Source organism: Ambystoma mexicanum, chromosome 1q (assembly GCF_040938575.1).
Source record: "Ambystoma mexicanum isolate Mex_15411 chromosome 1q, UKY_AmexF1_1, whole genome shotgun sequence".
NCBI lineage: Eukaryota > Metazoa > Chordata > Amphibia > Caudata > Ambystomatidae > Ambystoma > Ambystoma mexicanum.
Window position 1 is genome coordinate 1129980688 of NC_090922.1, and position 24573 is coordinate 1130005260.

Genomic DNA, 24573 nt, shown 5'->3' on the forward strand with positions numbered 1-24573 from the left:
TGACAGAGGAGGACGTTTAGAAACAGGAAATTGGCATGCCTGCTGACGAGACGCCACATCAAGGAGGCAAGGAGGAGGAGGTCTAAGGGGTATTTTACGGTGGCAGAGGAATTCAGGGGCTAGGCGAGGGTGTTCTGAGGGCAGGTACAAGAAATGTGGATGGGCACGCGGAGTGCTCCGCTCACTCAGAACTCAGGTTTGAATAGCTAGTTTCGGCCCATGAACCGTGCCAACCTATTCATTCACACATCCACCCTAGGTACTAATAGGAAGGTGAAAACAAATTCCACTGTAATATATTCTGAAATAACCCTGCATACAGTTCAATTCAATCAATCCGGGGCCAGCGCTATAATAAGATCATTCTATTCTATAGGATGCAAAAGCAGAGTGGGGGAAGCAGCACTATAAAACATCACAATTGATCTTAGTACTTCCGTATATGTGAGGCTAACATATCCCACTCCTTAGTCCTCCCTCACTTGACTGTGACTCATGATGGCACCACTGCAGGGTCAATAGAACAAAGAAGGAGTCAAAGCTACCCTAACCAAAGGCGTGACATAGGGTCACCAGGTTTGCAGTGGAGCTAGAAAGCTGCTAGCTCATTAGACAAAAAACACCTAAAGATGTAGAGATAACAAAAACAGGGTTTTTAATTTACACTAACAGAGAACAAAAAACAGGTCAATCACATCCAAGAATTATGCGATGCTCTCTCTCAGTATTTGATTGTGAAGATCAATACTATTCGCCAGAACATCTCCACATCACTCGCCACTTCTACTTCTATGGAAAAGCACTCTCCTCACGCTGTGGTTTCTGCTAACCCGGCGGGTTGGTCTGTCTTCCGTAGGTTCTCTGAAGAATCAGTACTAATTGCCATTTCAAAAATCAAATCATGTTCTCCTTCAGACACTGTCCCATTGGCAGTGATGAAACAGATCGCCCGCCCCTTCTTACGGAGATCACGGCAGCCATTAATTATTCCTGCCAATCTGAGCTGGAGCCTCAAGAATTGAAGACTGCTAGAGTGATTGCTCTCTTGAAGAAACCTTCCCTTGCTCCCGCCACTCTGTCTAATTTCCGTTCTATTTCTCTTCTTCCTTTTCTGTCTAAACTCCTGGAATCACTGGTGTCACCTCTACTCTCTACATTCCTTGTATCTCACGTCTGCTCGACTATGCTCAATCCGGGTTCCGACCACACAGAGAGTGTTCTGGTCGCCTTCCAGGTTGACTTGGCCAGGCTGGTGGCGCAGGTGGAGTGGGTGCTCTGATTTTGTTAGACCTTTCAGCAGCTTTTGACACTGTTGACACCTCATACTGCTGCCCCGCCTTGCCCAGATGGGAATATCTGGGCAGGTTCTTGCCTGGTTTACCTCATTCCAGGTGGACTGTACCCAGACTCTCTTTATTCCTCCCTTTTTCTCTGCCCCCTGTCACCTCAGCTGTGGAGTACTGCAAGGCTCCTCCCTGTCTCCGATTCTATTTAACATCTAAATTTGGGCCCTTATGTGTCTCATCCGCTCCTTCGGTGTCAGCTGCCACTCGTACGTAGATGACACTCAGATCCTGATCCGATTAGACCTTGATCAGGCTCAGGTGTTGTTGTGCCTGCGTAGGTGCCTGGCGGCCGTGGGAGAGTGGATGAACCACAATTGGCTCAGACTGAACGGTGACAGAGTGGATGAACCACAATTGGCTCAAACTGAACGGTGACAAGACTGAGGTGATGGTGGTGGGTTGCCCTCCTGATCCTTCACTTTGCGTGTCTTCTTTCTGGCCTCTCTCCTTGGGCCCTATTCCTACCCCGGTGGACAAGGTAAAAAACCTAGGTGTAGTATTGTCTGCATCCTTGTCTATGGACAAGCAAGTAACAGCTGTGTGCCAATCCGGCCATTTCCAACTAAAACACTAAAAAAGTGCTCCCAATGATCCCTGCCCCCCTTCGTCCTCCTGTGGTGGCTACCATGGTGATCTCGCGACTAGATTACTGTAACTCCCTTTACCTGGTACCAACCTAAGGGCCTGATCCATCGGTTACATCGACTTCAAAATCTGGCGGCCCGCATTGCCACTGGCTCGCCATATGGAGCCCATATATCACTGGTTCTCTGAGCCCTGCACTGGCTCCTGGTGACTCAATGAGTCAATTTTAAAGCACTCTGTATCGTCCACCATGCTCTTCATGGCCAAGGTGCTGAATATCTCCAGGCCAAATTCACGCCCTATGTTCCCCGCTGGGCACTGCGCTCTGCTTCTGCTAATCTGTTAACGGTTCCCATATACAAACGTGCCCGGATCGGAAGACATGCCTTCTCTGTTGCAGCAGCAGAGCTGTGGAATGAACTTCCAGTGGCCACAAAGAAGATCTCAAACTACCTAGCCTTTAGAAAGGCTATTAAAAATCTCCTTTTCTAGGCTTTTGCATGGTTCTTGGCTGGGAACTCCTCACTCTAGCGCCATGATATCCCTGGGTGACCATGCACTTTATTATTGGATTTACCATATAAATAGACTTAACATAACATAACACACCTAAGGAATAAACTTGACTCGAGGTATGTTAAGTTTTGCTTAGATGATAGCATCAAAGGAACTCAATCAAAAGCTAAAACCTTGGGCACGTTTATGGACTGCTCGGTTAGTTCTGTGGCCCAAGTAAATGGCATAGTACATAACACTGAATACCATCCAAAACCTTTAGGAAAAATGAGGCCATTGATTTCAGAGGAAAATTGTGACACACTAGCCAGAGCCACCATCCCATCTAGTATAGATAATTGCAATGCCTTGCTTAGTGGTGCCTCTAAGAAGTATTTACAGATTCTGCAAACAATACAAAATAACGCATTTTGCATCATAAAGAGTGTGTCTTGTAGAGAACATATCTACGAAAACAGAAGAGCACTCGACTCGTTACCAGTTAAAGCCAGAATTATATTCAAAATCTTGGTCCTTACACACAAGGCAATTTATGGTAACCTTCCAAAATATCTCAAAGAAAGAATCATTCTTTCCAAGCCAAAGAAAAACTTAAAATCAAGTCATATGTGTTCACTAACTGTTCCATGCCCAAAAAAGATAAAAGGACATGGAAAATCATTTGCGTTTAGTGCCTCCCAGGTGTCGAATACTCTTCCGCAAGACCTGTGTCTACAAAACAATCTTTTGCTCTTTCGAAAGAGTTTGAAAACCTTTTTATTCGAATAACCTTCGAACTCATTTGCATTATCACACTATCTTGCATAGGCTTATTGTTTTATGTATTTGTCTTCATGTTCTGTGTATCCCACCCTGATGCTTTTCGAGTTACTGGCCTGTAATAAAACAAAATGATACAAAATAAAATCAAAATGGGCAATTGTCTTAGTGATACTCATTATGACCTTCATGAAAATATAATTGGGGCTTATTCTTTTTTTTGCTTGTTCAGGGGAAGTCATTGCTATGCCTCAAACTGATATTTTTATAGGAGTCCTGGTTTGGATTGTGTGGCCCGCTATGGATGTCATAGATTTGACAGATCTTAGGAGTCTTCTTAGTTGGTAATGAGTGATTCGGTTGTTCAGGTTATAGGGGCCATTTTTTCAGTATAGCTTGCGGAAGAGATACATAGTTTTTGCATCAATGTGCTTGTTGATAAGACAGTTCATGACCAATTGATTCTGGTTTCTCAGATGTTTTGGGAGACCACATAGAGGTTGTTGAAGTAGTCTAATTTGTTAAACACTGTTACTTGAATCGAGATCTCCTTCGATTTCTGGATGTGTAAAGAAAGATGTTTAGGGAGTTGTTGTTGTAGGTGGGCCATATTGTTTAGTGCATTCATATGTGGGGTGAGAGATATAGTAGAATAAAAAATGAGGCCTATGTTTCTGCCTTCCCACGTGGGTGCAGAGCATAAAGCCAGGTTGTATGGCAACAAGAAAGGTATGTGTTGACTTAATAGCTGCCCAATGTTGAGAATGTCTCTGTTTATCAAGTTTAAACCATTTGATCGCTGCCATCCTGTCCTGGATGAATATGAGGCATATTGAGAAGTGAGTGTTATTAGTATGGACGTGAAGAGAAGTTGTGTATAACTGGTGTAGAGTTTGTAGATATAGGAATAGGATTCCAGCATTTCTGCCTGGGGAGTCTATATGCATTAAACAAGCAGGCAGAAATAGGGGAGCTTTGGAGGACTCTGCAGTTGTTCAGGGTCATGGGAAAAGGGTAAATCATGTGATGTACCTCTGATTTACAAAGCTATGCATGTCAAAGCTGAATCCTGGATTCTGAGGGAATGGTATTGTCTCTTCAGGAATACCGCCAATGTCAAATTTCCCTTCGATTAGGGTGTAAAAGAAGAATAGGAAAAAGTACCTCCTTCTTTAGCCAGCAGTAGCCTAGCCATCCAACAGAGAAGCAGAGTGCTGATTGACAGTCCGACTGGAAGAACAGCCATCGTTGCTGAGAGAAGTAGCAAGCCCATGTAACTGAAGTGTTAGTTCAAGACAGGCATGGAGGGGCCTTGTGAAGAGTTGTTGGGGCATGCTCGTTTCCCTTTATGACTTAATGGCAGATGGATGAGAGTCACTAGCCTTCATTACAAAGACACCTTTTCAGTTCTCTATTGAAATGCAGTATATATTTGGGGGTATTCTTGAGTGTCATCATAAACACATTGAAAATTGTTATGACCACTATTGACTTCAGAAATGACGGCATTAAGGAGCATGAAGAGACTTCTACAGGGTCAAATGACGAGGAGCATCCGTATCCGTATCCTTGCCCTCAGGTATCAAAGATTCAATTCAAAAGCCACGGCTTAAAACTCAATGGTAGGATACAGCTCATTCCTTACAACTACACCAATCATAGTGGCAACAACAAAACGGTTCAGCCTTGTTCGTTGTCGTTGAAGTAACTCTGCCCACTACCTTCATAATATAAATCAAGATTAAGGATGCCCTTAGCAGCCCCTGAATAAAGAGAACTCAAAGTCAGGTGCGTTTGTGGCAGAGTAATTGCACAGGGAGGCACATAGTACAGAAAGGCACATAGTACAGAGAGGCACTGTGTGGGCACTTTGCAGACAATGACATTAACACAACCATATGTACAGTCACAGGTAATAAGACCACTAGAATGCACCATTAATTATACTGGATCTCTCTCTACTTTTCTATGAATAAGGTCTTTTTCTTTTCATATGGATCTTATAAAGACTTACTTTGGGAAGTGTGTAGCCATCTTTTTATTTGTTGGTGATTTAAAGCCCACTACAGTCTATAGGAATGGCTGCAGAGTGCCAAGAAGCGGGGTGGGGGGCAAAGAAAAAAGGTAGCACATGAGAACCACAAAGGGTATGGGGTTGGAGCAACAGTAGAATTATGATAGGAATGTGCGGCGATATATGTCAGGGCGAAGTAGATGCTGACAGGGCAGTTAAACATTACATGCATGATTTTTCCTGGAGGAGACTTTCAACGCAAGACAACAAGGGCCGTTCAATCAGTTCTCACCAGAGAGGCGAAGTTCATGTTTGATGCCTGCTGATCAAATTACAGAAGCGCTTTTTTGCTTCACTGAACGGGTGATGAACTGAATTGATATTTTTTATGTAATATAATTGTGTAGGCAACTTAAATCATCCTTATAGAATTGTTGTCTTTGCAAACCTCAGTCCAAGCATAACACTGATTCGGGACACACGTAGGTGATGGATACATTTGCTCAATGTATTCTTTGTTGTTGCCAGTGCAGATGAAGACTGGAACGGTCATCTTCCATGATCCTATGGCCCAGTTCCAGATGCATAATCAAAACTTTGCAAGGAGCTCTAACCAAAGCTGCCTCTGCTCTGACTACTGATACACCTTTGACATCCAAGGGTAATTCATACTACACAATTGTCATAAGCAACAAAATAGACAACTTTACTATTTTGGTCTTCAATAGTGTTCAACAGTGGCTAGTATTATATATGGACACTGAAAATCATTCATCCCCTGGACTACCATGAATCAACTATATTAAAATAGGAGGTTTTTAAGAGAGATGAATATGTGATATATTTGGACATTGAAATGTGACATATCAATTAAGACCTATCAGTACCCAGCAAAAGGGACGGTAGGGGGAGTGGCAACCTCCCAGCCAATGAGGAGGCTCACAATGGGGTCTTTACCACACTGGTAAAGACCCCGCTCTGAGCCTCCTCACAGTGGGAGGCAGCCATCTTCCCTCGCCGGGAATCAGGTTAGTGTACTCCTTGTGCCCCCCACGTTTCCATCCCCCTTACCCCATTTTCCATATGTTTAAGCCCCCTCCACCTCAACCCGACTTACCTTGCACTGCATTGTCCCTAGCTAGCATCGGGAACAGTAGTGTTCCTGGCTTATCTCCGACTCCTGAATGGACGCCATGGAAAGGGAGAAGGGACTACAAGTAGTTTCCTTCTGCCCGATCCATCGCAGTCATTTTTTTGTAGTTTTATCGCGACCTGAGAAACGGAAAACACTTTTTTTTTTCTCAGCTTGTAATAAAAACACTATTAGTACCCTGGTACAATGTGCCGGGTACTAATAGCAATATAACCCTTGCAGGGAGGTATTACTGGTGAGGTAATGCCTGGGGCTCATGTTAAAGCCCGCGCCTTGCTCAGGCTTCTAACTGCTGCCCCAAGGCATTACCTCACCGGTAAAGCCCCCCTCCTCGGGTTATATTGCGTAATTAAATCTGGGGGTAGAGGACTGCTGGTCTGGCGTCATTGCATCTTTAATGCAACAGATATTTTTCTTGGGTGGAGGTCCCTTATAAATGACACTGTTTACCACCTTTTACACTGGTTATTACCAGCTAAATTTAAACTGTTAGATACTATCTATTTCCGTACCCTAAAAACATTGAGCGGTATTGGTATTAAATCATTTAACATTTCGAATATTCTCTTCATATGGAGATTATGAGGAATTAGTAACACAAGATGCTGCTTTGGGAAACTATTTGATACAGCTAATCTTTAAAAAGGGCTGTTTTGGTAATATTTGTATCTGTTTTATCAACAGCTAAATTAACAAAATTGAACTGCACTGTCACGGTAGTTGAAGCCTTTCCTCGAGTGTAGCAGATGACACTTCGTTCTAGAAACCTTTGTGAGAATGCTTAAGTTGCAACATTGTTGTTTCAATAGGGCAACATTGAGGTGTCCCACTGGAGCTCATTTGTAAAATGCCAAGTCTTGACGACTAATTATGGAACCGCACGGTTCCCTCGCTGGCCGTTTTCTGTTGTTTGCTGAGCTTCCCTTCATCAGTCTCTTGTGTAATACTCTTTTGTAATTTATTTTAATTATTTTAAATTGCTTTTTTTGTGAGAGTCTGCTGCGGCCTTCCAGGACATTTTGCGTTTTACACACCCAATCAAACATGTGAACATAAAAAACAAACACACTGTAGGCATGAGGTTTTAAGTGCAGGTTTACGAAAATGCACACGCTAGTTGGCTCTTAAACTTAGACTACTGCACCCTAAGAAGGAGTGGGGACTACTGAGGTTTACGCATTTTCAGCAAGAAAGACTAGATCATATTTTATACCAACACATAAATCTGAACCTTTACTTGGCACAGGTGTTTCCTATGTTCATCTCATCACCATGCATTCCTTGTAAACTCTTGAAGACGAAAAAATAAAAGAGTGTTTGGGACTTGTTCTTTGCACTTTCTCAGGTCCAGGAGCATAAAGAAATCTTTGGAAAGTCCATTCAAAATGGCTGCCTAATGTCCATTATATATCCCAGGGGTCTTCAAGCTTTGGCTCACCCAATGTTTGGGACCACATCTCCCACCGTCCATATCACGCATAATCAAGATTGAGAGGTCATGGGCCACGTAGTTCAAAACATCTGGAGAGCCACAGGTTCCAGACGCCTGGTATGTCCCGATGGGGAGGAACTCCATGCAGACTTTGCGATAACACCCCAATGCGTGTATTCCTTTGGTGACCTAGGGGCGGGGTAGTCACACTGAGCTGAGGTTGCTCAGGTATGACAAAGATCACAGTGAACTGTGACCATGGCCAATGAGCTGCCCTGCTCGCCTTGTGCCATTAAGGGAAGTATCTTCTCCTACCCAGGATTTCGGGCAATTACCCGTGGGGGGTAGTGGAAGGGCAGAAGTGTTTCTTTTCTGCATAAGAGTTGTATTGAACAGGCTTTCTGAAAGCAGTGGCAATCTCCTTCTCCCATGCCTGGGTATAATTGTCAGGCAACCTGCCTGGAATTGATATTCTAAGTAAGGCATTGCTGCAACATGGCATGTCATAAAATGGGCCGCCGGGGCCAGGCCATGTGTATCAAGCTACATGGCAATTATGCAAATATGGCCGGCAGCCTCGAATTGGATTTCAAAAACAGGCAACAGATCGCCAGCTAAGCAAGGATCCCGCCAGTCGAAGGAACAGTATGATTAATATGGTTTCAAAATATCTGTTACCCAATCAAGGATGAAACCCCAACGCCGTCTAGCATTTCCTATTAAACCATCATTTATTCTGCATGCGTAATGGGGCACTTTACAAATGTTTCCGCCTATTGGGCTGTTTCATCGAATTACAGAACTGCACTTTATTTCAGATCTGGGTCACAAGTGACTAAAACATAACCCAAAACCTTTGCTTCCACCACTCGGCTCCCAATCAATATATTGAGCGCAATTGCAATTACAATGAAATATGAGGCATAGTTACTTAGAGGCTGAGGCAGTAAGAGTGGCCTTTTGCAGAAATCTACTCACAGATGTTGGCAGTGCCCTTTGGGATGGTCAGGTACGAGCCGGGGCTCCAAGGTCGGCCCTGGTAATTCTTCCTGCATCGCCCACAGTCTGGGCCCGTGGTGTTGTGCTCGCACTCGCAGGATAATTTATTGTTGTCAAAGACACAGGTATTGGCGTGAAGGTTACACTTGCACCTATCGAAGAGGAGACACAAATGTCATTTCAAGTTATGATTGGATTCGAGTCCAGCGCAGGCCTACGATGCAAGATGAAATATTTATCTTCCCCTGAATTGCAATGCTCCGGGACGTAAACATGCTTTAAAAACTCATTCCCGAGACAACCCTTATGTCATCTTACATGCAATACTGCTCACATCGGATGCAAAAAGCTGGCATTTTCTTTTTAACAAGTATAGACATATTAACCAAAAATAGGCACCCTGTCATACATTGGGGCTTATAATGAGTTTCCCGGTATCCCCCCGGTAATTCCAGCGGGATATCGGGAAACTACTGTACCGTCTCCACCACCCAATATCTAGATATTACAGGGATATTCTGGGCTGCGGACACGCCAGTACCTCCCTATTCCATGGGAGGGGGTTGCCCGAATAACCGGCACTGTTTGCTTGTTTATTTGTTTGTTTAGTTATTTTTTAAGCCCATAGGCAACAGGGCGCTACATAGAAAAAGACAACAAAAACAGACAAATCTGACCCACAGCATAATGAGCCATCCACCCCAGATAGTTGCTTACTATGCGAAGAGAAGGGTCTTCAAGCTTTTCCTAAAGACAAGATGGTTCTTTTTAGTTTGCATGTTTACATGAAGCTTATTCCATGCCTGGGCCAACAATACCGGAAAGGAACGCCCCATCCCGCGGGTTCTCCTAAACTGGGAGGTACATAGACAGGATGTGTCTCATGATCTTAGGTTGTGAGCTGGTTGTTAAATTGCCAACCTCTCTTTTAGGTAGGAGGGTGCATTGCCGTACAAACATTTGTGTCCCAAGGTCAGAACTTTAAACGGAATTCTCTCAGTAACCGGAGGCCAGTGCAGACTCTTCCTAGCTTCCTAGTTAGTAACAGTGCCGGTGATTCAGTAATTTATCTGCTGGTAGGGGCTGATCTAATGGCAGGTCAGGCCTGTCATTAGATCAGAGGCCCTACCAGCAGACTTGGAGTTGGCCGATCAGGAAAGGTGTCGGGATACATTGTTACCAGCACTTTATTTCTGGACCGGCCCAAATTCACTAAGTTAATCTAAATATCTGAAATAAAACATCTAGCAGCACAAAATAGCCCCACAATTATTGAGGTGACAGCAGGAAACTTTGACCTAGCACAATGATTTGAAGGTAGGCTTAAACAAATTACACGATAATTACAACAGTAGTGCAGGACACAAGAAAACAAGATGCAGATACTGAAAGAAGTTCAGAAACACACAGTCATATCAGCCACACATTTACTGCTGATGCCATATTGCTAGAATACTGTAAATGTGTAAATTGTAACATTTTGATAAGGGGTGCAGTTAAAGGAACTGCACTGTGTAAGGTGTTGCAGGAGCGCAGCCCAAGTGCAACTATAGCATAATGCTATTGAAAGTTCAATGTTGGTTGATCTGCGCCCTTCAGATTTGGCCCGGTGCACACTCCTTGTGCGTGCGCTGGGTTGCATCTGCAGGGACACACTTTCTTGAGAGGTGACATCATCTGATCCATCTTTGTCAACACAATATATTGTGTGGTCTCCACCTCAGTAGGTGACCCAGAGGAAATGGAAGGAGGCGCAGTCTTAGTTTACACCTTCCTCTCCAGGCACTTTTGGCTTCTACATAGGTTGTGTTTGGTGTGGGGGACCACACACTTGCTTTAGCAGTGGATGCCGTTGCTCTGGTAACAGAGAGAACATCTATTCAGCTTGACTGCACAACATTCCTATCGGGTGCACAGGGTCCTTCTAGCCCCCTGAAAGCAACAGTCCTCTATCACAGAATTGTTTACATTCTGCGAGCACTAATGGCATTGTCAAAATAAATCCACACCTATCAAAGGTTGTGTGCGTCAGCATATAGTGTGTTACGGCAGGTGCACAGTGCCAAAACTATACACTAAGGAGACTTGCTTCACCAGGTGCATACAATGCAGCATTTGCTGATCCATATCCTCTTCTCATTTACGCTTTTGAATTCTTCCCTATGGTAGCCTCTAAAGTTTAGCCATAGCTACTTGTCGACTTGTACTCCTTTTCCACTACAATCATCGTTTCCTCACTGGCAGCACTATCTCTCTCTTCACTGAACAATTTCCTTTTTCCTTTTCTTCCTAGCTTGTTTTTACATTCTACACTTGTCTTTTCTCTACACCAATGGCCCTTTTGCATGCCCCGTGTCCCTGCCTCGTCTCTCTCAATTCTCACTATCTTTGCTCTACCTAATACTACCTTTTCTGGTATATTTCCCAGTTGTGTCCTTCTCCCTCCACTATCTAGCCTCATGTATCTTTCTGATCTTCCATTCGTGATGTCAGTGGTGATGTAAGCCAAGAGGATGTAAGCCAGGTTGTGAACATATTGGGAAATGCACTCACGGTGGGAACAAGATGATGCCATGCAACATGGGATTCATCCTTGGTTGAGAGCTTAGAAGCTGGAGGAGTCATATATGAAGCACTATATAAATCACTGGTGTAATAAATGTGGCATTTGATTTTATAACTGAATGCATGCATGAATCCATGCCACTGAGTTACTATTTTGTGGCATATTAACTTCCATTGAGAAACTTGTATTGCTTTGCACATTGCCTTACAGTAGTTATACGAGTGCATGAGCTTGTTTGATTTAAAATAGCCATTCATTTTTCATAATTCTAAATCAAAATTGTAATTGAAAAAGATGGTTTGTAAAAATGTGCAAAGTGACTTGTTCTCAGAACCTTCCAATCATTATGAAAAACGACAACCCTTCAAGTGTCAAAGTCAAAATGCATCCCAAACCCTTTGATTTCAAAAACCAAACATCATTTACACAGGTTTACTACCTGTGGTGAACTGACTATTCTAGGCACTCGTGTAACTAATTTTATACCACCAGTACATTTAGAATATAAAAATCTATGTAAGATTTGGAGCCAGATTATACAAACTTTGCACGGCTGCAAGTGCAGTGTTGCACGGTATTATCACTAGTGCAAGGTTTGCCCTAGTGCCAAACACATTAGGGTCACATTAGAAAATCTTTTAACCATGGCAAGTCCAATCTTGCATGATATCATGTGGGATGTTTTTACCCATGCATCCAAGCCCTACCATAGAACTGTGCAGTACTGGCATGGAAAACATCATGATGGCCAGAACTCCCCAGAGAGTGCACAGGGAAAACATGAAGAATAGGCTGCCACCCATTTTTGCCTATGTTGTGAGCACAGGAGGGCACTGCCTAAAACCACCATTGGGCTACACACACAGTAGCCTGAAACCATTGGGAATGGCAATGCTGATTGCCAAAAAGCAACTTAGAACTGTGGGGAATTCATTTTCTTAATCCCAAAAATGGTTGCAATACCGGTACTCACCACTATCAGAAAGCCGGCGTTTTAAAACCACCAGACTTTTGTGTAAAACTGAACAGAGGAACCCAAACCAGACCAAGGAAAGACTTGCTAAGAGGTCGATACAATGTAAAACTATATTCTGAAATGACTTGAAGGAAGTCATTATTTAATGTATAGGCAAAAATTGTAAGGTTGATTTAAACTGGGAACTAAAGTGACATTTAGCTGAATTCTGCCTGACAACTACCCCCGACAGGAGAAACCTTCTCAGCAACTCTTCCCAGGCCTGACTGCCTCCTGCTTCCCCACCAAAAGGAGATGACACCTCTCTGATTAGATTAGGGGAGGGGCACCTGCAGGAGGTTGAACAAAGCCTTGTCCTGGACTCAGGGAAATGTTACATTGGGGGGGCCGTAAAGTGGCTTCCTCTTGGGAGAAGTGGGAGGAGAAGTGCCTCTGGGAGCCACCCGAGCTGGAGGCGGGGGCAGACAGAAGCTTCCCCCATGTGCTTTGGAACCTAAACCACACCCATCTGGGCCAGAGCATAATTTAAAAAAAAGATGGATAATTCATAGTACGGACTTGTCAGAATTATATAAGTAATATCATTATTCTTGTGATTTTTCTGTGCACGTTTTAAGAGGTGTTAGGACCCTGTGGTGTATGCTGGGGGTTGCTATCGGAAAATAGGGTCTTACTCCAAATGTCTGCATGTTAAAAATCTGACACCTCATCAATTAATGTCCATATTCCTTGCGCACATGTGTGTAATTTTTGGTAAATGTCCGATGTTGGTAAACCAGTCAAAAAGCGCAAGATGTTGTCATTTTTTAATGCAAGCCCCCAGGAAGATCAGAGGCGGACAAGCATGGACCATAAGGAATATATAATGTGTACATGTAATTTCAACAAATTGTGTATCTGGGAAATATATATTTGAATCAAATATAGATTTGTGGGCAAATTGACCAGGGGAGGATCCTCTGACCCATAAACAGACCTCATCATGATGACAATCCATTTCCTTTCCCCAATCATGGGAGAGGGGAGAATTGGGCCAATGACAAGTAGAGAGGGGCAGGCTCAGTTATGCCACGCACACACCCACTTCCAAAACACATAAAAAGAGACTGCTGGGACAGGTAGAGACATTCAATTCCATTTTCTGCGGGACGCTCTGCCGGGAGACTCCAGACTTCACATCCATCAATCTTCAGAGACCAGAAATTTACTTCAGAACTTAAAGCAAGGGCCTAAACCCACAAACTGAGAACTCTTCTCAGCAGGCCTCAGCATCCTTAAAATCATTTGCAAACTATTCCACAGCCGGGCGAGCTGTCTGAATTCTTTTGCCAAGAACTTTTGCCAGTACCCAGAAAGCAGTGTTACATCAAGAATCCACTTGATCCGGACCGGAAAGCAGAGCAGTATCCAGAACCAGAGGCCGTTGTATCCAGAGAGGCTAGACCAGCAGAGCAGAGCTGAGCCAGACCGCTGTGACCACAATCAGAGATCCGGATCACTGTGAGCAGAACCGGTGCCTGATTGACCCGCCGAGCAGACAGAACCGCCGCCGGACGTGTTGACCAGATACGTGATGAGGCCTAGTTCAAATTTATATTGTGAGTACCTAGCAGAACTGTGCAGAACCAATCTCTTAGTTAAAATAATCTAATTCAAGCTATTTTAACCTAAGTAGAACTGCCTCCTAGAAATCGTGTCATCTGTCATTTTTAAAGCTGCACAACTGTCACCTGTCAATTCTGCAGCTGCAAGCTGTCACCTGTCATTTTGAGTTTTACTTTAAATCCGAAAATCTACCTTTATTAAATCGTCCGTATCTCTGGAACCGTTTGGGCTGGGAATGAGATTTAACTTTCATTTTAAAGCTGTGATTCTTGGCTTTCCAACGAACCTAGAACCGACTTCCACTAGAACCGTAATTTACCGCGATTTGCGATTTTTGGCTCAATTTCTCCACTTGTCAAAATAGCAGCTCCATTCTTTCCTTTGTTAAAAATCCGTTTGCAACCTGGTAATAACTCATAGAGCATTGCTAAAGTGAGCCTGAACTAATACCAACAAGCATCTCTCACTCACCCTGAATCTCTAGAGGGAATTAAAATCAGTTAGCACATTTTCCCATCCATTGCCATCATATTTAAAAGCATTTTGGGCCTGTGTTTCAAACTTCTGCCTGTTTCCTCTAAGCTTGCTGGGGGGGAACTGAATTCCGTATTGTATTTGATTGTATTCCCGAAGACTGTGTGTGTTACTTCCATCTCCTTGCATTGCATATAGGGGGGGGGGTGAATTACCACCAGGGGAAAAGTGCTTACATTGTCTTTTGTTGAAGCCATATCAAGTTATTTTCTGTACTGCATTTCATTCATCATTGCGTTTCCTTGAACCATATAAAGCATTCTTTCCCACCTTATTCTTCTGTTCCTATTCATAAGTTACCTCTTGCTGATTACTGCTCATATTCACAAGTGTAATATCTATTATCAATTTATTTATAGAAGTGTGATATATATATATTGTTTATATTCTCAAATAAACCTTTTAAATTTGCAAAGCAGACCTACTTCTTGGCTCAGTGGGGTCAGGGGGATTCTAAGAGAGGGGTGTTATATAAGGGTTGTCATTCAGAGTACATGAACTGGACCTAAAAATATATCAATAAGGGTTTCCCTCAGCATCCCAGACTAGGCATTGACTTAGCTGTAGTGTTGAAGTGAAGCCGCTTAACAATCAGCAATAGGACAAACATTCCATAGTGAAAAAAAGAAAGGGATTTTTGCACCAGGGAAAGTTTGCCTAGTGCTAATACCATTCCGTATTAGCACTAGGCCAAACATTTCCCTGGGTCAAAAATGTACTGAAAGCATTTTTCTTTGCCCCTGATCTAGTGCTAAAATCATGCAAAATTGCACTTGTCATGGTGCAAAGTTGTTCTGATGTGTCCCCAATGTTTTTGGCACTCGGGCACTACGTTGCCCTAGTGCTAATTATTTCCACTCTTTCACTAACGACGGAGCTCTGTGCTAAGTCACCTTTCTTGACTTCTCCATCCCTGCGTTCCCCCGGACCCGGACCCTTCTACTGTTTTTCCTAATAACTATTCTGCAACCAAGCAGAGGCAGGCCTGGTCCTTTTAGTCGAGTACCCAGCATTGACCTAGACAAGTTTCCAAGCATGATTAATTTCCTCACCAGACCCTCTTAGCCAACCAAAGCCCACAGCAACACTCGGTGTCGGCTGTCGTAGCTGTCAACGACATCCGAGGATCCTGAGCTTGTCCTCCTAACTTACCCATCACCTCGGACATTGTTACAGGCTAGGGCACTTTGGATACCTCCCTTAACCCTTAGTCCCTCATCCACTCTCCACCCACGCAAATGGGCCTTCTTCCTGGCCCTAGTATAAACCAGGGTACGTTCTGTCCATGTCGGCCAAAGAGAAGCAGCCTTTTTGCCTAACCCCCACAAATTCCTATTGCAGTCCCTGCTAGGTTTAACAAAGTCCAACTTCATCCTGACGCCTGGTATGAGCCAAGATCCACACGCTTCCGGTACATACACCAATTAGAGCATGACATCAGTAAAGGAAGAACCCTTGTGTTCCCTGCTCAGAGCATACCTTGCCCCATCAGAACAGCCCAAATACAGGGACACCGGGAAGTACTATAACACTTCACCATCACTAGCAAATAGAGCACAAAGAATGTGGCCCTGCAGGAAAACCTATTGTCCTGTTAACAAGTTAATGTGCATGCCCAAAATCCATTCAGAAGATGAATGACCTGTTATTTTGCTTGCACTCTCAAAACAAAGTGATGAACCGTATCTTCACATGCTGTTCCTTCTCTTTCAAGACACAACCGATGGAGGGAATAGGCGGTTGGTCATTTAACCTCTTGAAATATATGGAATGCAAATAGAAAACAAATGTGCTAAACAAAATATATTGTGCATTATTGTCACCTTTATAATGTATCTTTTCCAAAGCAACATGTGTAAGCCAATGTTAAAAATATAGGGCCTGATTCACAGAGCATTTTCTTTTGGGATTGCACCATTATAAAACGCTTCTGTGAATCAGGCCCATAGTCTTCCTTTTTCACAACCACAGTAGATTAAAACTGCACACATTGGATTTGAATACACCAGAAAGGCCCAATTATGTTGTAAAAATGCACACTGAATTTACAGAGAAATACGCCATTACCCTGTGTTCCATTTTGCATACCACTTTAAATACATAAATGTGGGTGTGAGCAGCTCATACTAAATAAAGCAGAGCAGCTTCTAAGGTAAGGAGGTTCAAAGTTCAGCCATATAGTGCAAAATAGGCCTATCATTAATAAGGATCTAATCCATAAAGCTGAACTGAACACACAGATGGAGTGTCCAGAGCACACTTAGGTTCCAAGATATATACAACCAAAAACATTTTGCAATGCAAAGATTTGGTTTCTGCTGTTTAGGAACCTTCGTTGAGCTTGCCTTGTCCCTCGCCAGTTGTATAGATGAGGTCTGATATTTAGGACACAATATATCAAACACTAAGTTCCAACAGGCTTGCCACCATTTTGGCTTATGGATCGGCTGTAAAATACTATCTGTGCATGTCTGTTTTGATGGTAGGCAACCCAAGGGGTTAGGGCCAGCCTTTTTAAGTTATTATTTAGTTTAGAAGGGAGCTCCAGTGCACAGCAACACAAAAACAGAATTGCAATGTTAGATTCATTTTATGGCTGTTCAACATCTACTCTCACTGTCTGATGGATGTCCTGGATCATTTTCACTTGGTTTGGCATTCCATATTTACACCGACGATCCCCATTTCACATTCCAACTAGAGAGCAACCCCTCCACTGAGATAGATAACCTCGCAGCACACATATCTGCATTCCAAGCCCGAATCAATGAAAGCAAGCTCTGTCTAAAAGTGTCAAAGACTGACATCCTCATATGCAGCGAGGCCCTATCAACAGTCGTCCCCAAACGTTGGCCCAAAAACCTCACCCAAACCATGTAATGAAAATAAAGATCCCAAAGGGCCACATTTGATCTATAATTATCTTTTTCACAACATATGTCTTCCACAGTGAGTCGATACCACTTTGTGCTCAGTCTCCCATGACTTATGATAAATAACTGAATAAAGCTGGTTCAGCATTGACCATGGCCAGCTGGAATGCTTAAACTGTCTACTTCTTGGCCTCCACAATAAAGAACATCTCCAACTCCAAGTGATCAGAACAGGAGAGTATAAATACTATTCAGCTGCATAGAATATGACCACTTCACTGTTGCCCTTAAAAAGTCTACACAGTACCAAACTGAAGTTAATGTCATCTGCACTATTAGAAGATCAATCCCAAACATACGATAAAAGTACATCAATCACTTTATCAAAAACTGCCCCTAAGTACACTTTGACCTAGTGAATGATGAAACATGCCGGTAAGGGCCCGAACTGTGGCACTCCCTAGACAAAAAGCTACACTAAGTCTGGAGCCTAATTACCTCATATTAAGGATGTCTTCGAAAACTTACACATTCAAGATGTCCTTTCCTGAAGGAATGGCTTGATCTCATGCACTTACTCTAATCACACTCAGAGAAATATTTTCTTTAAACAAATTGTGCTTTAACGTTCATCTGTTAAGTAAGATGCGAACCTGCTATTTATGCAAACCTGTTTGTATCTTGGACTCATTGAATACATCTCTATGCTCTTCCATCTGCATCAATCTTCTCTCCTCTCACCTTACCTACTTCCCAAAACCTCCTTTCCTTTGCTCTCAGAAGCATCCTCTGTACTTGTGGAAAATAACAAAACAAAAGATACAATTAATAGAAGAGCTGTGTGCTTTGCTTTACAGGCTTTTAATCAGGGCACTACCCTTACCTGGCAAGTAAGCAAAGGTCCTTGCTTAGTTGAAGAAGCCCCAAATACAGAAATGCTATAGTGTTGGCATTTTCAGAAGGAAATCAATGAAGAGCATACAATAGGCCATTCCATTGTGGCCTACTAGGTTATGGAATGAGTAACTGGAATCCTTGACTGCCACGCCACTGCACATAGCATCTTTGCAGGTTCTTAAATAGTGCCACCCAAACAGCCTCGCACCCCACGGCTCCCCCTGCAGCTCACCCAGTGCTAAGTACCTAATTTGTGTGGTCACAATTCTAGCACCATCCAGCTAGGAGCTGTCTCTTCTCCTGAGCTCGTGGTGACACATTGCTCCCAATTACCTGGATTTGGAAATGTTTTGACAGTGGTGCAAAGTTGGTGATTACCCGAAATACAACTTCCAGTAGGCACAGCAGTAAGGAACATGCATGCGGGCCATCTTCTTTAAATTGTGGGTCTACTCCTCCTGGACTCACGTGTAACATGTGTGATGCATATCCTTCCTTGGGAAATGTGTTTGAACCCTCCTTCTGCAAACCATCATTGCCCTACAACAGAGTTCCTCCCTCTTGGGCCCAGGACTGGGCTTCCAATGTCTCAGGCACCCTTTAGAGAGGGCCAGATCAACAAACAACAGTTATTCTCATCCAACATAACTCATAAAAAAATATACATTTTATTCAATAGATCATAAAACATGATAAAACTCAACATTTAAAAAACACTTACAGGGAATTGGTAGAAAAAGCAAAACTGCTGATGACACAAAAGGACCTACTAAACCAATAATGTGATCATTATTGGTTTAGTAGGTCCTAATGTGATCATTATTGGTTTAGTAGGTCCTAATGTGATCATTATTGGTTTAGTAGGTCCTAATGTGATCATTATTGGTTTAGTAGGTCCTTTTGTGTCATCAGCAGTTTTGCTTTTTCTACCAATGCCCTGTAAGTGTTTTTTAAATGTTGAATTTTATCATGTTTTATGATCTATTGAATAAAATGTATATTTTTTTTATTATGGGTTATGTTGGATGAGAACTGTTGTTTGTTGTTCTGACCCTGTTCTTTTGTATATGTATCCTTTTGTACCCCAGTCGACAGGGTGTAGTGTACACTCCTCCTGGTAGTAGTAAGAGTGTACTTTGGGGTTTCCCTCCACATTTAGAATGACACTTTAGATAGCCCAGAGGAGAGCGAGGAGGGGTCTCTGTATTACTGCTGATACTAACTTTTATTATTTTTCCCCCTGGGGTGCACACTGGTGGTTGTGTTCATTTTCCTCACCGCTTTCACCAGGAGACATCATATTCTGGGAATCATATGAGATGTGTGTAGGGTTGCCCTATGGACCTGAGTGAATCCTAGATTTTAGTAAACGGTTGAAGAAATATGTTGTTATATGCAGAGATGAGCAGAGTGCCTTGATATTTCACTTGAGTGTTTAAATTGCCTGAAACATTATCCATATTCTTTGCTACAAGTTGTATGCACATATATATGCACAAACACATAGTTGCTGTACAATTTATGTTTAGGCAAATGTTTGGGGTCAACAAGTGCTCCATGCAGGAAACAAACTAAGCCAAGACTATGAAAGGAAAGGAAAGCAAAGAGGGTTGAAAGATTTGAGGCGGAGGCGAAACAAAGGTGTACCAAGCAAATTTATTTATACAAGGGGTCCGCCGTGCCCGTACACTCCTTCACGGCTCCAACGGTCTCTCTGGGGTCACGCGAGCCAAGCTCCGTAGAATAAAATGGAGAATGGTTTGCGTGCCCCCGCATTCCGAACAGACCGTCTCTACACACCTCCCTCCTTACAGAACAAACAAAATTTTAAAGTACGAAAGACCTAATATTACACTTCCATTTAAGAGATAGATATATATTTTTTTTAAACAGTTGAGCAAATAGTACTCTAAGCTTTCGAAATATTAATTTAGATAAAATCTGTAACACTACAGTATACAATTAAAACACTATAGACGCACCCTATCTCAATAGGATGCATAGTCTTTCATCCACACAGGTTTTGACCTGAATCTCTGATAACTACCAGAACTGCCATCAACATTTCTCTCAACCACATTCTCATTCTCAACTTGAACACTTCCATCAGAACTGTCATGAGCACTTTCGCTTTGTTCGCTCTCACCCCCGCCTTGAACTCTTCCCCTCTCCTCATCTCTTTTCTTTTTGCTGTCATTACTAGATTCATTATTTTCCACTCTCTTATCCTCACAATATGCCTTGGCTATTCTCCCTTTGGACCAGACCTCTCCTCCTTCCAATATAACCACACTCTTCTTCACTGCGGAGATCCTTTTTGGACCCATAAACTTGCTGTCCAAACATTTGTTCACTAGTCTTGGATTCCTTACGTATATCATATCTCCTACTTTCCACACCTGCTCTTTCACTTTCTCCCGTGCATCAAAACACAATTTGTTTCTTTCCTGGCTCTCCCTGATACATTTCATTATCTGTTTTCTGTCTACATGAACTACTCCCGCTACTCCCAACCAACCTGGACACAGTTTAGTTCCAGGTTCCCTACCTTTAAGAGAAACAAATGGTGACACTTTTGTCACTGAATGTGGGGTAGTGAGATAATTCCATGTCATTATCTCCAACATCTGCTTCCATATCTGCCTTGCCCTCATGGCTAACTGCAAACCTTCCTTCAAAAGACGGTTTACTCTCTCCACCAGGCCATTGGCCCGTGGGTGGTATAACGCAGTTCTAACATGTCTGATGCCATAGCTACTGAGGAATCTTTTCATTGCCACTGAGACAAACTGCACTCCGTTATCTGAAACTAGTTCAGTGGGCACACCTTCTCTTAGAAATATTTTCTCTAGGAACACAATTAGCTCTCTAGCCGTGGCCTCTCTTACTGCTTCCCATTCAATCCATTTTGTGTGGAAATCCACCAACACAAATAAAAATTTCAATCCATCACCTAATCCCATTATGGGTCCCACAATGTCTACCGCAACCTTAGACCACGGTTGCTCTGGCACCGTGTTAAAGCTCAACGGTGTTTCTCTTGTCACCTTGGTTTTGTCACTCAATTGGCACTCCATGCAATCCTTCACCCACCTCTCTGCCATTTTATCTATACGCGGCCACCAGAAATTCTGTCTGAGTTTCCTCTTCATAGCACTTTCCCCTGGATGGCACCATTGGGCCAGCTCCAAAAGAGTCTGCCTGACTGCCAGCGGAGGTATCACACAACGACCTCTCCTCAATCTGCCTTCACTTATGTTCAATTCTTCCTTAACTTCCCACCAATTGTTAAAATTCTTATCCAAATCTTCCCTGTGGGGCCATCCCTTCACAGTCCATTCTTTGATCAACTTAAGTTCCTCATCGGACTCCTCTCCCTGTAACCACTTTTCCTGGTCCACTGCCCCACTAACTTCAGCTATCACTGATTCCTCCACTATCTCATCTTCCACTTCCTCAGTTTCTCTTAAAGGTATTCTTGATAGACAATCTGCTACCAAATTCTTCTTCCCAGGAAGATAACTCAGGTCAAAGTTGTACCCTTGAAGACCCAAACCCCACCTGCTTATCCTGGGCGAGCCCAAAGCCCACCTACCACTCTCGAACAACTGTACTAGTGGCTTGTGATCAGAACGAACTACAAATCGCCTGCCCCACAAGACAAATTTAAAATGTATCACAGCCCAAAACATGCCCAAAGTCTCTCTTTCAATCACCGAATACTTGAACTCCACCCCCCTCAACGCTCTTGAAGCAATCACTTTCTCCTTCTTGTCCACATCCAACTGTACCAAAGTGGCTCCCAACCCCTTCAAACTTGCATCTACAATTAGAACTGTCTTATCCCTGGGGTTAAACCTCCCAATAGACGGTGCTTTACTGATAGCTTCTTTGATCTCTTCAAATGCCTTCCCACATTCTGAAGTCCACTCAAATCTCGACCCCTTTTTAAGAATCACCCTTATTGGGGCCGACACTGTTGCAAAATCTTTCACAAAACGATGGTAATATTCTGTGAGTCCTAAAAATGACCTCACTTGGTCCTTATCTGTCGGTATGGGAGCTTTTTCTACAGCTTCTACTAAGCATTTTTTTGGTCTCACACCCAATTCATCAATCTCATGTCCGAAATACTCTACTCTCTTTACAGCAATCTTACACTTGTCTCTTCTCACAGTCATTCCGGCTTCCGACAACCTTCCTAACACTTCTCTCAACACTTCATCATGTTACTCCTTAGAGTTTGCAAATACTAGCATATCATCTTGGAACACCACAACATTCCTCACACCCTCCATCACTTTGTCCATTATCCTCTGAAACACAGCCGCTGCCGAGGCAAGTCCGAATGGCATCCTTCGATACTTGAAAGTTCCAAAAACCGTAATGAACGCCGTCAAATGTTGGCACTCTTCCTTCAAGGGTATCTGGTGATAAGCCTGAGACAAATCAATCACAGAAAATACTCGGGCCTTGTCAAGAGTTGATAACTTGTCACTTATTATCGGCAAAGGGTGCCTGTCCACTAGAATATTCCTGTTGATGTCCCTCATATCAACGCAAAGTCTTATGTCACCATTAGCTTTGGCTGCCACAACGACTGGTGACAACCATTCAAAACTTTCACTTTCTTCAATAATACACTTCTGTAATAGAGACTCAATTTCAGTCTTAAGTTTCTCTCTTAGGTCATGAGGTATCGGCCTCACCTTGTGCACCTTGGGAACTGCTCCTTCCTTTAAACGAATCTCATGTTGAAAGTCTCTCACCATCCCCAACTCTCCTTTGAAAACTGCTGGGAACTCTTCCTCCCATTTATCATTTACTTCAGCTACAGAAACAGGATCTTCCGCACTTGCCTGTATCCTTATTCCAAGCTTGCGCTGTTCCTCCCAGCCTAACAAAGACAAACCTTCTCTCGTGACAAACACATCTGAGTCACAACTTTTGCCTTTGTACTTAATCGTTGCTTTGAATTTTCCTAGCACGTCTATCTTCACGTTTCCATAAGCATATGGTTCTATGCCGTGCTCCTCCAAATTCTCTATCCTCCTTTGCAAACAGATTTCATATGTTTTCTTGAGATCAGCGTCCATGTGGAGCAGCTATCCACTTTCAATGCCACTACTCTTCCATTCATCATAAACACGTCAGTCGGAGCACTTCGCTTGCCGGATAGTTCTGACACTTCCAGCACGTGTTTGGTCTGGGTCAGTTGAGCCACATTCGTGTTTTCTTCCTGCTCTGAAATTCTTGCACCAGACCCTATGCACTGCACTTGCCCAGATTCTCTGCACACTCTGGCGAAATGCCCTTTTTTCTTGCACTTCAAACAGAAAATGTTCTTTGCTGGACAAAACGTGCTTGTAGATATGTGGTGATTGCTTCCGCATTTGTAGCATTTGACTTCTCTGCTCAAATTCGTTTTCTTAAATGCTCTCACAGCTGCTACTTCACCTTCCGATTTCTCACTCTTCATCGTGGACATGTACTTGTGAGTCTGTTCCATTCCTCTTGCAATCTCAATTGCCACCTCTAAAGACACATCTTTGGTTAACAGTCTTTCTTGCATTTCATATTGCTAGTGCAATGCACTAGCTGATCTCCTATCAATGAGTCTGTCAATCCTCCAAATTCACATGTGTGTCTTAATGACCTTAGTGCTGCCACAAAGTTTTCTGCTGGCTCTTGTGTCTCTTGAACTCTCTGGAAAAACTTGTGCCTTTCAAACGTCGTGTTCTTCTTAGCTTCAAAATGGATTTCCAGTTTCCGCTCAGCTATAGTGGACTGGTCCATATCACCTTGGCCCTCCAAAGGTGGCTGAGGTAAGCCATCATAGACACTGCGACCCTCAGTGCCCAGGTTGTGCAGAAGTATCGCCTCTTTCCTTCCTGCTGCAAATTTGTCGTCTCCAATTACTATCAGGTAGGTATCAAAGATCTTCTTCCACCTGTCCCACCTTATAGGTGGTGCCCCTGGCTCAGGTAGGAAAGGTGGGGGCGGGGCCATGCTTGCTGCCGCCATGATGGTTGTAGTGTTTCACTTGCTGCAGTGAGCTAGTCAAATTCTGCTTGTCAGTCCTGAAATTCTGCACAATTGCCTCTAGGTGCTTTAACTTTGACTCAGGGCTTAACACTTGTCATTAATTTCCTTAAAATTCTGCACTATTGCCTCTCAGCTTTAACCTTACCTTGACTCAGGGCTTGACTCCCGTTATAAATACTTTTCCTGCGTGCACTACTAATAGTGTGTCTGGCTCCTTTTTGTGCACCTTCAAAGTTTACAACTTGTTTTTTTTTTCTGGGCTTGTAGGGCTTG

General features: G+C 43.1%; 1 protein-coding gene across 12 annotated transcripts in view; it reads right to left on the reverse strand.

The window, feature by feature from the left end:
- NTNG1 (netrin G1) overlaps positions 1-24573 on the reverse strand; it is a 978539-nt gene that overhangs the window by 377174 nt on the left and 576792 nt on the right. For all 12 annotated transcript variants that reach the window (XM_069641887.1, XM_069641883.1, XM_069641882.1 and 9 more), the window contains exon 4: positions 8784-8956. In XM_069641887.1, coding sequence (XP_069497988.1) covers positions 8784-8956 — 173 coding nt within the window. The remainder of the gene's footprint in view (positions 1-8783; positions 8957-24573) is intronic.